General features: G+C 41.7%; 2 protein-coding genes across 2 annotated transcripts in view; both read left to right on the top strand.

Annotated features, from left to right (window-relative positions):
* Positions 1 to 8092, top strand: part of dgkb (diacylglycerol kinase, beta) — a 70576-nt gene extending 62484 nt beyond the window's left edge. Inside the window, exons 23-25 of the mRNA XM_023393437.2 lie at positions 3023 to 3143; positions 3289 to 3349; positions 6126 to 8092. Of these exons, the coding sequence (XP_023249205.1) occupies positions 3023 to 3143; positions 3289 to 3349; positions 6126 to 6233 (290 nt within the window). The 3' untranslated portion in view covers positions 6234 to 8092. The remainder of the gene's footprint in view (positions 1 to 3022; positions 3144 to 3288; positions 3350 to 6125) is intronic.
* A 1809-nt stretch (positions 8093 to 9901) lies between these two features.
* Positions 9902 to 10000, top strand: part of etv1 (ETS variant transcription factor 1) — a 23261-nt gene continuing 23162 nt past the window's right edge. Inside the window, exon 1 of the mRNA XM_023393387.2 lies at positions 9902 to 10000. This exon is cut by the window's right edge and continues 57 nt beyond it. The gene's annotated coding sequence lies outside the window, so the exon portion shown is untranslated.

Below are 10000 nucleotides of genomic sequence, written 5' to 3' on the forward strand. Positions count from 1 at the left end.
GGGGTGGGGGGGACTGATGCCCCATGACAAGCCCCATGAAGCTTTCATTGTAGGATCGGCCTCCACGCGCCCTCCCTGCTCCTCCCGCCATTCTTCTTTAGTTTTACTTTCAGCTGATCGGCTGCTGTTCCCGCTCCGCTCCCTCGCTGTTCCTCCTTCATTCCCTCGCCCTCACCCCGTCGCTCCACATGTGTCAGTGCGGCCACCGGCCTCGACAGGTAGTTGTTTGACAGTGACACAGACGCCGTTTCTAATCCCACACTCTGACGGGAAGGCATGGCTGAGATTAAAGCCACAGCGCTCCTTTTGTGAATCTCCCATATGGACATTCATTCATACCACTGTCACCTTCTGTGTGTGTGTGTGTGTGTGTGTGTGTGTGTGTGTCTTGTGTGTGTGTGTGTGTGTGTGTGTGTGTGTGTTGTGTGTTTATCACAGTCAAATATTGCTTCCATCACCCGAGTGAGCCACATCAGTTTTGATTGTAGGTTAAGTGAGGGGTGTTTGGGTTTATATTTGGCCACCAGCTGCTTATCTTGTGTGTTCACAATTCAACCTCCTTCTGGCATAAACAGTTGGGTGACTCAGTTTTTCTCCCAGTTTATCTTGGGACAGTAAACACGATGACTTTGTTTCTATATTTGACAGGGTCTATTTTTGATCCTTGTTCCAGGTATTTCATTTGCAGCTGTAATATGAGAAATAATAGCTGAGGATTCGAAATAAAAATGGAAATTCACCACTAAATCACACTAGACTAAATCTGGCTTTCACTCACTATCCTTTATTGAAATCATTAAGTGTAGGTTCATTTTAAGCTTATTTTGAAGTCCTGGTCCAACATCATAACATGTTCTCACATCATTCATTATCTCTGGGCTTTAAGTAGTTATTTATTGAGTTGAAATACTTATTTTTGCTCAAAACAAAATTGTGTAACATCTTAAAGGAGTAGCTCAATATTTTGGGAATGTAAATTGTAATTTGCTTTATTTGTTTTTGACAGATTAAAGGAGGTATTTGTAAGTTTCGCTATTGCTATATAGCCAACATCAGCATTAACAGCTGCTTACTTACCAGTCTAGAAGAAACATTGTGAGTTCAGCATCAAATTTTTGTCCTTTACTCACCAATGTTAACTCTTGTTTTGCTTCTATTTTTATCAGCTCTTCTTTTTACTAAAATTAGCATGCTAACCAGCTAGCACCGGCCCATCTCGACAGTTTAAGATAGCAACTCGCTGTAGCGTCCAATCTGCCCTGAAGACGTAGCGCTGCCAGTTCTCTGCAAGCGACAATCCTCACCAGCCGTTCCCAGCAAGAAACTTACAAAAAGCACCTTTAAACAAATGAGATATAACGTGCTAATTATTGAGCTTTGCAGGTGCTGGTAGGCTTAACTTGTAATCTTTCCACTGAGCCAGGCTAGCAGTTTCCTCCTGTTTCAAGTCTTTATGCTAAAGCTAAGCTAACAGTCTCATGGCTCAGTCTTCTCATCTCATCTCTTCTCAAAGAGTCCATCAGACCTCTTTCTCATTTCATTTTCCCCCTCTAAACTTTATTTAAAAATGGTGCTTACAAAATGTGGCACATTTCTGGGTTGTAGCTGTAGACACGTCCTAAATTTCACTGACACTGTGTCAGAGCTGTGTCTCACAGTTCAATCTACAACTGTTTTGGATTGACAACCAAAGATTTTACCACATATCCATCATAATTATGTCAAAGTGTCAAAAATGTCCAAAGTGTAAAAACTATTCCTTTCAATTAGTTATTTCAATTAGTTATTATTATTAATATTGGTCTAAAAAGCAGGACAAACATATTTAGTTGTGTTATTAATAAACATCCACTGGCGGTAAGGAGTCCTCCTCAACTTGTTGTATTTGGCAGAGAGGCTCTGTGGTCTTTCCCACACTAAGCACCCTTGGGTATACTGTATCTCTGTAGCCCCGGGCAACAAGGAAGCCTTATCGCCTTGGTGACGCTGTCCATCATACGTGTCAGTGCGAGTCTGTGTGAGCTGTTTGCATTAACGTGAGAAGTCATGAGGGGGGGAGGGGAAGCAGCTTTAAAGCCCAGTGTCAAGAGGTCTGCTGTGTATGTACACACACTCCTCCACTCCGACCCTGGAAAGCACTGCACTCACTGAGATAGGGACGGACGCATGTCCATCACCATGGTGACAGCTGGACACCACAGCTTGGCAGCGACAACAACACCTCACAACAACAGCAACATTACCTACGACACTCCTACAGGAAACCAACACGGCTCAGATAAACATGACAGCGACAGAGCAGCACCGGTGACAGCGAGCTAACTCGCTCGCACGCACCAAGGACCTAAAAATGGGTCTTAGTTTCAATTAGTGTCTCTATACTCCCAACAGCGAGGCAGCAGCTTCTTAATTTGTGGAGGGACGAGTCGATGGAGAGTCGGAGGCAGAACGGGCCGCTGAAACAGATGGGCCCTGCATGACACTGGGCTTCCAGCAGGGGCAAAATCAATGCTCATAACTGCAAAACAGAAGAGAAATTAATAATTATATTATCACAAGATTGCATTGCATTGCCGGTGCAATCTAATTAATAGCTGTTTTGTTTTTCTTGTTTCTTGGTGCCTCTTTCTTTTCTTTTTTTTTCTGTTTTAACAGTGAATGTTAAATGTTTCAGAAGCAGAAGGCAAAGTCTGAAGTGAGGAACATAACATGTCATATTCTTTTATCTGTCCTCACTTTCCTTCACACTTTCTTTCCTTTCTCACTTTCTTATTAAATTTCAGTGTTTACTTCTTGGTTTTCAGACAATAATGCCGTTTAGCATATTTAGCAGTGTAAAACTCTACTCTGAGGGCATAGTATAATATGTGCTCACGTCTGACGAGAACGACACATTTTCTTATTGTCTTGTTTTTAGATATGTATTATAACAATGCCATTATATCAACACAGGACTTGTGTGATAGAAACGTGTCCAGTTGGCTGGACTCTCTGTTTGAAGACGTGTCTTTTCGTGTTTTAGATCTGTCTGACCAGCTGCTGGAGGTGGTGGGGCTGGAAGGAGCCATGGAGATGGGTCAGATCTACACCGGCCTGAAGAGCGCTGGAAGACGTCTGGCACAGTGCTCCTCCGTCACCATCAGGTCAGTGAACTGAAATATTAAAATAATCACTTCCTGTCTTTTGGAGAAACGTGTGAAGTTGCCTGATATGACATTTTAAGTGTGTTTGTTTTTTAATGCAGATTTTTGTTTCACTGTAACAAGATGTCTTATCGGTTTCTCACAGAACCAGTAAATCCCTCCCGATGCAGATTGATGGTGAGCCTTGGATGCAGACTCCCTGCACTGTAAGTCATTAAACGTCTCCTCATTGTGAATCGCACAGAGCCGCAGTTGAGCCAAACCATATATTGCGCAATCTATACACCGGACTGTTTAACAGCAGCTCGTAGAGAAGTCGACACCGGACTGAACAGAAGTTTTTCACCAGATTATTCTGGTTGAACGTTTCGGAGTCTGTAGCATCTTTGTCGACACCCGTCTGTTACAGCTTTATTCACACATCACAGTGACGTCGTGGTTTACAGAACAGAGCGCACTATTACATCACTGCAGCAAGGTGAGATCTTTAACATCAACAAAAACAATGATTTTTCAGTTACTGCTGTAGAGACCTGAGAGTGTCATTACTCAACCTGCACTGACGGTCTCACTCGCCTGATTGGAGCTCTTCTCAGGACCGTGTGGGCGTGTACAGGCCGTGATTGATTGACATCTCAACACTGATACAACTGTCAATCAACACAGCAGTCTTACTCCCTTCGTGAGGGTTATAGGGAGGACAAAATAATACAAACACCTGTCAGCATAACACAATGCAGTTAAAGGTTGATGATAAGATTTAAAACAAAGAAAACGAGCGTTAAGATCATTAAAAATATAAAAATTCACTGTTATGAGGCTCTTAAAGGACTGGTTTCAGACTGGCATCCAGGGCAGATATCTGTTCCTTGCATTTCTCCCATATATCATTGCTTTTTGTTTTTTTTGCGCAGTAATTTATGATAACAAATACTTGATGATGCAAGTCTTACTTCTTGTAATTTGCTTACCGTCTACATCTTCGACGTGTACCTCGACAAGTGTTTGCTCTCTATCCCAAGTTCCAAATGAAACTCCTCAGTTTGTGTTGATTACTGTTTTGTTTAGCTTTAATTACAACACCACTGCAGATGAAGTGCTGCCGAGATTTACATATGGATCGCCCAGGCAAAGCTAGAAAAACCCAATGCATGACAAAATGAGTAGCCTGCAAGTGCTCTTGTGTCTGCTGGCACAACTCCACAGGAGCAAAGTTTGGATCTGACAATACATAAATGTGCTGCAGTGATCTCCACGGCGAGTTATTCATACTGTATGTCGGGGCTGAATTTGAATCAGTTGACCTGCTAAATGCTTATAAAAACATGACAGGTGAAATGGGATGTTATCCTACTAATTATTAACAACAACTATGCAAATGCATCTCTGTTCCTCTGCATGCATGACATATTTAACACCGTCAAGCCATTTGCATTTTGAAGTGGCGTTTGACGGGTATCACTGTGTCTTTGATAACTAGGTCTGTAGCAACTGCTACAAACTGAGATTTTACTGTATGATTTTGATAAAAAATCCCACTTAGGTAAGTCTCGTATTTAATGCCCTCACAGTTTTCTTAGCTTGGATGATTTTTGATGGAGAACATTACATACAGTTCATAATTCATTTGATCTAATTGTTGTGCCATATTGCTCTGTAACTGGGGCTCTTGATACATGTAAATGCCTAATGTTGCATCTTTAAAACAGGGCCCAAATCTCAGGTATTCCTTTAGATCTTCCTTCTGTGCCCCAATGTCTTTCCCAAAAAGGTTATCATGCATATTGTAAAGTACATCAGGAACATTAAGTTCAATCACGTTTAATGGTGGAAGAAAGCCTACAAAAGCTGGTAATTGCTGCGGAGTCAAGAGTGCAAGTACAATAAATGGCAGCTGTCCTTTGAAGTGAATGTGGTCCTTTAATGCAGATGGTAGCATTTCCTCTCCCCATTACTGCGTTTAGTCTTTTAGTGCAACAGTCAAATAAATTATGTGCTTAATATGACAACCCTAGATAGCTGATATTTGTTGTTCCATTGATCTTCAGCCTTCAGAAGAGAAGGCATCATCATTGTTGGAAAACAGGATATCGTCAGACTTTATACCCATAAGTCCATACTTTACCGTAATCTACCATAATGTATGATGCCATTCATTATCAGAGTCATGAACCCCAGGGAATCTCAAACTTTGTCACATTAGGAGCCTCAAACATACACTCATATGCCAACAGACCCCATTTGACAAGAAGCCATATGGACTCAGGACCAATATGGGGGATTGTATGTTGTTGATGACGTTGCGAGGAGATAGCAGTGGGTATAATGAACTGTTGATTGCTGGTGTTGCCAAGGACTCACTGGAGCCTCCTTCAAGAACCTCTGTAAATCCTTGGAGAACCAATTTACCTCAAACCACCCTCTCCGGTGGTGAAACAGTAGTTGAAAAGTTGTTGGACCTGGTGACCTGACAAACTGAGCGACCTCTCTCAGCACCAGAACGTAGAGAGAGTCTCCAGATACAGAGATTCTCCGGGTTTATGGTTTTTAAATGACTGCGAAAGTGAACTGGAAACCCGTTTTTTCCTCATCTAAATCGCACGACCTGATGTGAGCAGTCGCATGACATCCAAAAACATTTAAGACGGCAGACTTGTCTGCTGCTGCCAGTTATAAGGGGTTTGACTTTCCGTCATCGCCTTCGACAACGGCTGTTGTGGTGGATACCAGCGATGTCATTGTACATACTCTCAGCAGATGCTGGAAATCTGTCGCCATGTTTGATTTTAATGATATTGCATAACATCACTCACCTGAAGAACAGTCGCAATCGGGTTTTGTTGACTTTTCTAAAAAAGAAATCGCTTCTATTTCGCACAAATCCGCAATGGAAACGCGGCGTCTGTTTCCTTCCAGATCTTACAGTGACCAGCAGCTCGGCACCAGACTAAACCTTCAACTCTTCTTTCTCCTTCACACCAGATTGAAATCGTCCACAAGAACCAGGCTCCCATGTTGATGGGGCCGCTGCAAGGCCGCAGCTTCTTCTCCTCAGTCATCAGACGAACGCGCACTGAGAGCAAAGACTGATCCGTCGCAGTTCAAGACCTTCGAGTCCCATCGAGCACCTGCAGAGCAGTGGCCACACGTCGATCACCACTCGGCCCGTTAGCGAAGGGGGTCTTTGATGCCTGTTTGATAGCCCAGCGTACAGTAGCAAACTGTAGGTTCAGTATGTGTCGCCTGCAGCATCGAGACCTCGGCGGGAAGTCCTCATTTTATCCACAATGAGGTGTGTTTAGGACTGACGCTTTGGTCTACAGTGTGTAGTGTAGTTTAGCTCCAAAAATACTGAAGATATTTCTGGAAGTCTAAAAAAAAAAAAATGTTTTTCTTAACGTCTGTTTTTATTTTTTCTGTTGTGATCTGTGCCACGTGGAGTAAGTCCACAGATGAATGTGTTTTTGTGATATGATGTATTTATTTATTCATATTTTGCTGCTATTGATGTTTTTTAACCGTTTTTTTTTTTGCATTTGCATAGCCCTGATGCATGATGGACAGTGAGAGGTTGCTGCTGTTGGAACTGACATATCTGGAGTCTGTGGTTGAGTCTTTCGCAAGTGTGTTTAGCAAGAAGTGAAGTTTCTTTGCTCAGCATTTCTTCAGCGCTTCACCCATGATTGGCTTCAAGTAGTGCGGAGACAGAGGATGTCTTCTTGCTTTCTTTTCTTTTTTTTAATGGTTCCTGCGAGTCATCTTTGTCATGTTTTGATCTGCCGTGTTGCTGCTCCGTCAGTGGAAAGATTAGGAATTATTATTGATCGCTCATGACAAAAAAAAAAAAAAAAAACAAGAAAAAGAAAAAGAAAAAAAAGAAAAATGCATGACACTCTTTGTTTTTTACGTCGCACGAGAGATTTCCAAGACAGTTTTACCAGTTGTGTGCACACTTTCTGTTGCATGAGTGACCGAGATCTGTGTTGACACTTGTGGAAATTGATCTTTTTTCTTTTTTTACCTGCATCTACAGTGCTGCTCGGTTTAACCATATCATACTTTATCTATGAGACGGCTGCACTTTTATGAGATCCTGTGTTTCTTTTCTGAACAGGTACTCAGGTACTTTTAAAATGGAAAAACAGAAAGCAGTCTCGTGTTCGGTCAGGCTGTTGTTGGTGACTGTATTGTTGGACGCTCACGAGAAGCAGTTTGACCTCCTCTGATTGATTTGTTCTGATGTCTGCAGCTGAGTGTTTATAGTCCGCTGCGCATACAAGCGTACATTAACCAATTAAAGTCTAAATACAAAATGACTTGACATATATATAGTACAAGCTTGATTTAAAGAACCAATACTGAAAATCAATCCCATCCAATAATCACAGTTTTCAGAGGCAGCCTAATTTTGAACTGTGTATTTCATATAAATTTACTCGTACAACTTGATAAAAAATATTTTGGATGGAAAAGGATGTGGTTCAGTGCATTTCTGCATTTAAATTGTTATTGTTATTTATCTCATTCAGTCGCACCAAAGACAAATACGCACAAGACTTCAAATGTTTGGGGACTTGTTACAGACCTACCTGTGTGACACACACACACACACACACACACACACACACACCTGATTAATGTGTTGTTTTTAACAGAATCGCACACACGCATGTTTCCTGATGATAATTTCAGGCTCGACTGTTTCAGTCTTTAAAAAGTGCCATACGTCAGTGGAGTCTGAGGTGTGATGAGCCTCCCATCTCTTTGCTTTGTGCGGTGCAGCGTTTGTACAGTGAGGTTGTATTTTTGTACACACTACTATTTATTTTTCTGCTTACTGCTTCACTCTAGAACTCACTCCACGTTGTTCTGCCTAAAACAAATTATGCCTGCCGATATTGACTGAGAAAAGTGATAATGGAAATAATAAAAAAGCTTTTGTTGTTTGACATAGTGTTCTGGTTTTCTTTGTGTATTGACCCCACTTGAAGTGACTGTAGCATGATTACATTTGAGAATGCATGAGAAGATATATCTGTGGTCTTAAGAACCAGAAACCACCTCAGTGTAGTTTGACTTCTCTCCTCTCACACTTCTCTCTGGAGCTCTATTATCTCAGCCTCTCTTCTGATTGGCTGACTGTTTTCTGGTCGTTCGCTAAGAGCTTCAACCATTGTTGCATTTACAACACAAGAGGTTATAATACGCCTTCCGTGCAGCTGTATTTCCTCAGGGCCGACTGGATGCCACAGTGCTAGCCGGTTAGCACGCTAACTTCCTTTGAGGTTATTGAGAATGGGTGCGATTGTGTTGCACTTTGTGTGTCTGCCAACCCCTTTCAACCACTTCCTGTCGACTCCTGCCGCTGCCTCCTTCGTGAGGAGACGCTGACTGACCATAATCCAGACAGCGATTACATTTCCTACAAAATCTACAGAAATCTAGGAGACAGGGTTGATGAGACAGGCCCCAACTAGTAATATGTAGTTCTGTAACCATAGTGATTTGAATCATGGCACAGGGAAATAGAGGGAGGGTTCAAATACATCATAAATTGGGATTAAGCAATGGCTACCAACATCGGCCCCCGGGTGGTAAACTGTCTTTACATCTGTTGGAACTTAAGTGATATAATGAACTGTTTTAGTGCCCGACCGTATATGTACACATGCACCAATAAAACATTTCGATTTCAGCTTCAGCCGGCATCTTCAGAAAGTCAACTTTTCAGGATTTTCCCTTCTACCCTGTTGTCTGGAGTGGCATTTGGTTTACTGCGTGTCTCGGTGTCAGATGGGTGGACGCCCGCACTTGACCTGCGTTTCTCCGTCCTTGGGGGTTGTTCAGCAGGAGTGACATAGTACTTCACTTCACATCCACTTCACCTGCCTTGGTAATGGACCCCTGCCTGGATCCAAGATGGCATCAGCGTGACCACTACTGACTTCGGATATGTCCGTCTTTCAGTCAAGTGTTTAATGCAACGGTAAAGTTCCCTCTCTGGGGGTTTTTATCAGAGATCTGTCCATTTTACAAATCTGTGCATTTTTCTCAGCACGTCTTTTAAATATCTTTTTATTTAACAATTTATTATTTTATCCCATTTTACATTAATGTTATTCATTTTAGATCAATGCTTTTAACATGTTTTTATGTTAATTTTATGTATTCCCTTGTGCTACATTTCTTGTATGAAAGGTGCTATACAAATAAAGTTTATTATTATTATGATTATTACTAATTACAACTTGGACACTACAGTTTAAAAAGCTTCCTCCTGGCAGTGTTAGCGAACATTTCTTTTAACTGTAGTTAGAGAATGACTTACTCTAAATAGTAATCCTAATACTTACATGTGTTGGGTTGTAATAAAAAAACATTGTTTTATCTTTTCCTAAATGATAAGCTGCTGATCATTTATTAGCCAGATCAGGAGCAGATGGCCATTTGTGTTAGAATATGTTGAGAACAAAATTCTGCCTTTGAGAAATGTTTGTGTAACTAAAAGTCTGTTTGTTTCCAGCAGCTTTCATGTGTTTATGTGTGTAACTGCATTATTTTAAAGCAGGAAGTAGCAGAACAGAACAGAACAGCATGGTACAAACTTTCCCACCACACCAGCTTGATGGGATGTGAGTTTGGAGGCGGTGTTTAGCTTTTCTTTTTTTTTTTTCTTTCTTTTTTGGAGGCTGTGCTCAGTTTTGCCCGGTGACCTGTGCTTTACTTCCAGGTCAGTGGCTTCCGCAGGTCTTCGGCACTCTCCACAATGTATCCCTTACAGGAGAGGGAAGAGCTGGCGCTTCACAAGTCCCTCTGGAGGCTCTTCAAAACACTGTTACCATGGACACAAACTTGAC

Source organism: Seriola lalandi, unplaced genomic scaffold (assembly GCF_002814215.2).
Source record: "Seriola lalandi dorsalis isolate HSWRI2012SDOR001 ecotype SW California unplaced genomic scaffold, Sedor1 jcf7180002054934, whole genome shotgun sequence".
Taxonomy (NCBI): Eukaryota; Metazoa; Chordata; class Actinopteri; order Carangiformes; family Carangidae; genus Seriola; species Seriola lalandi.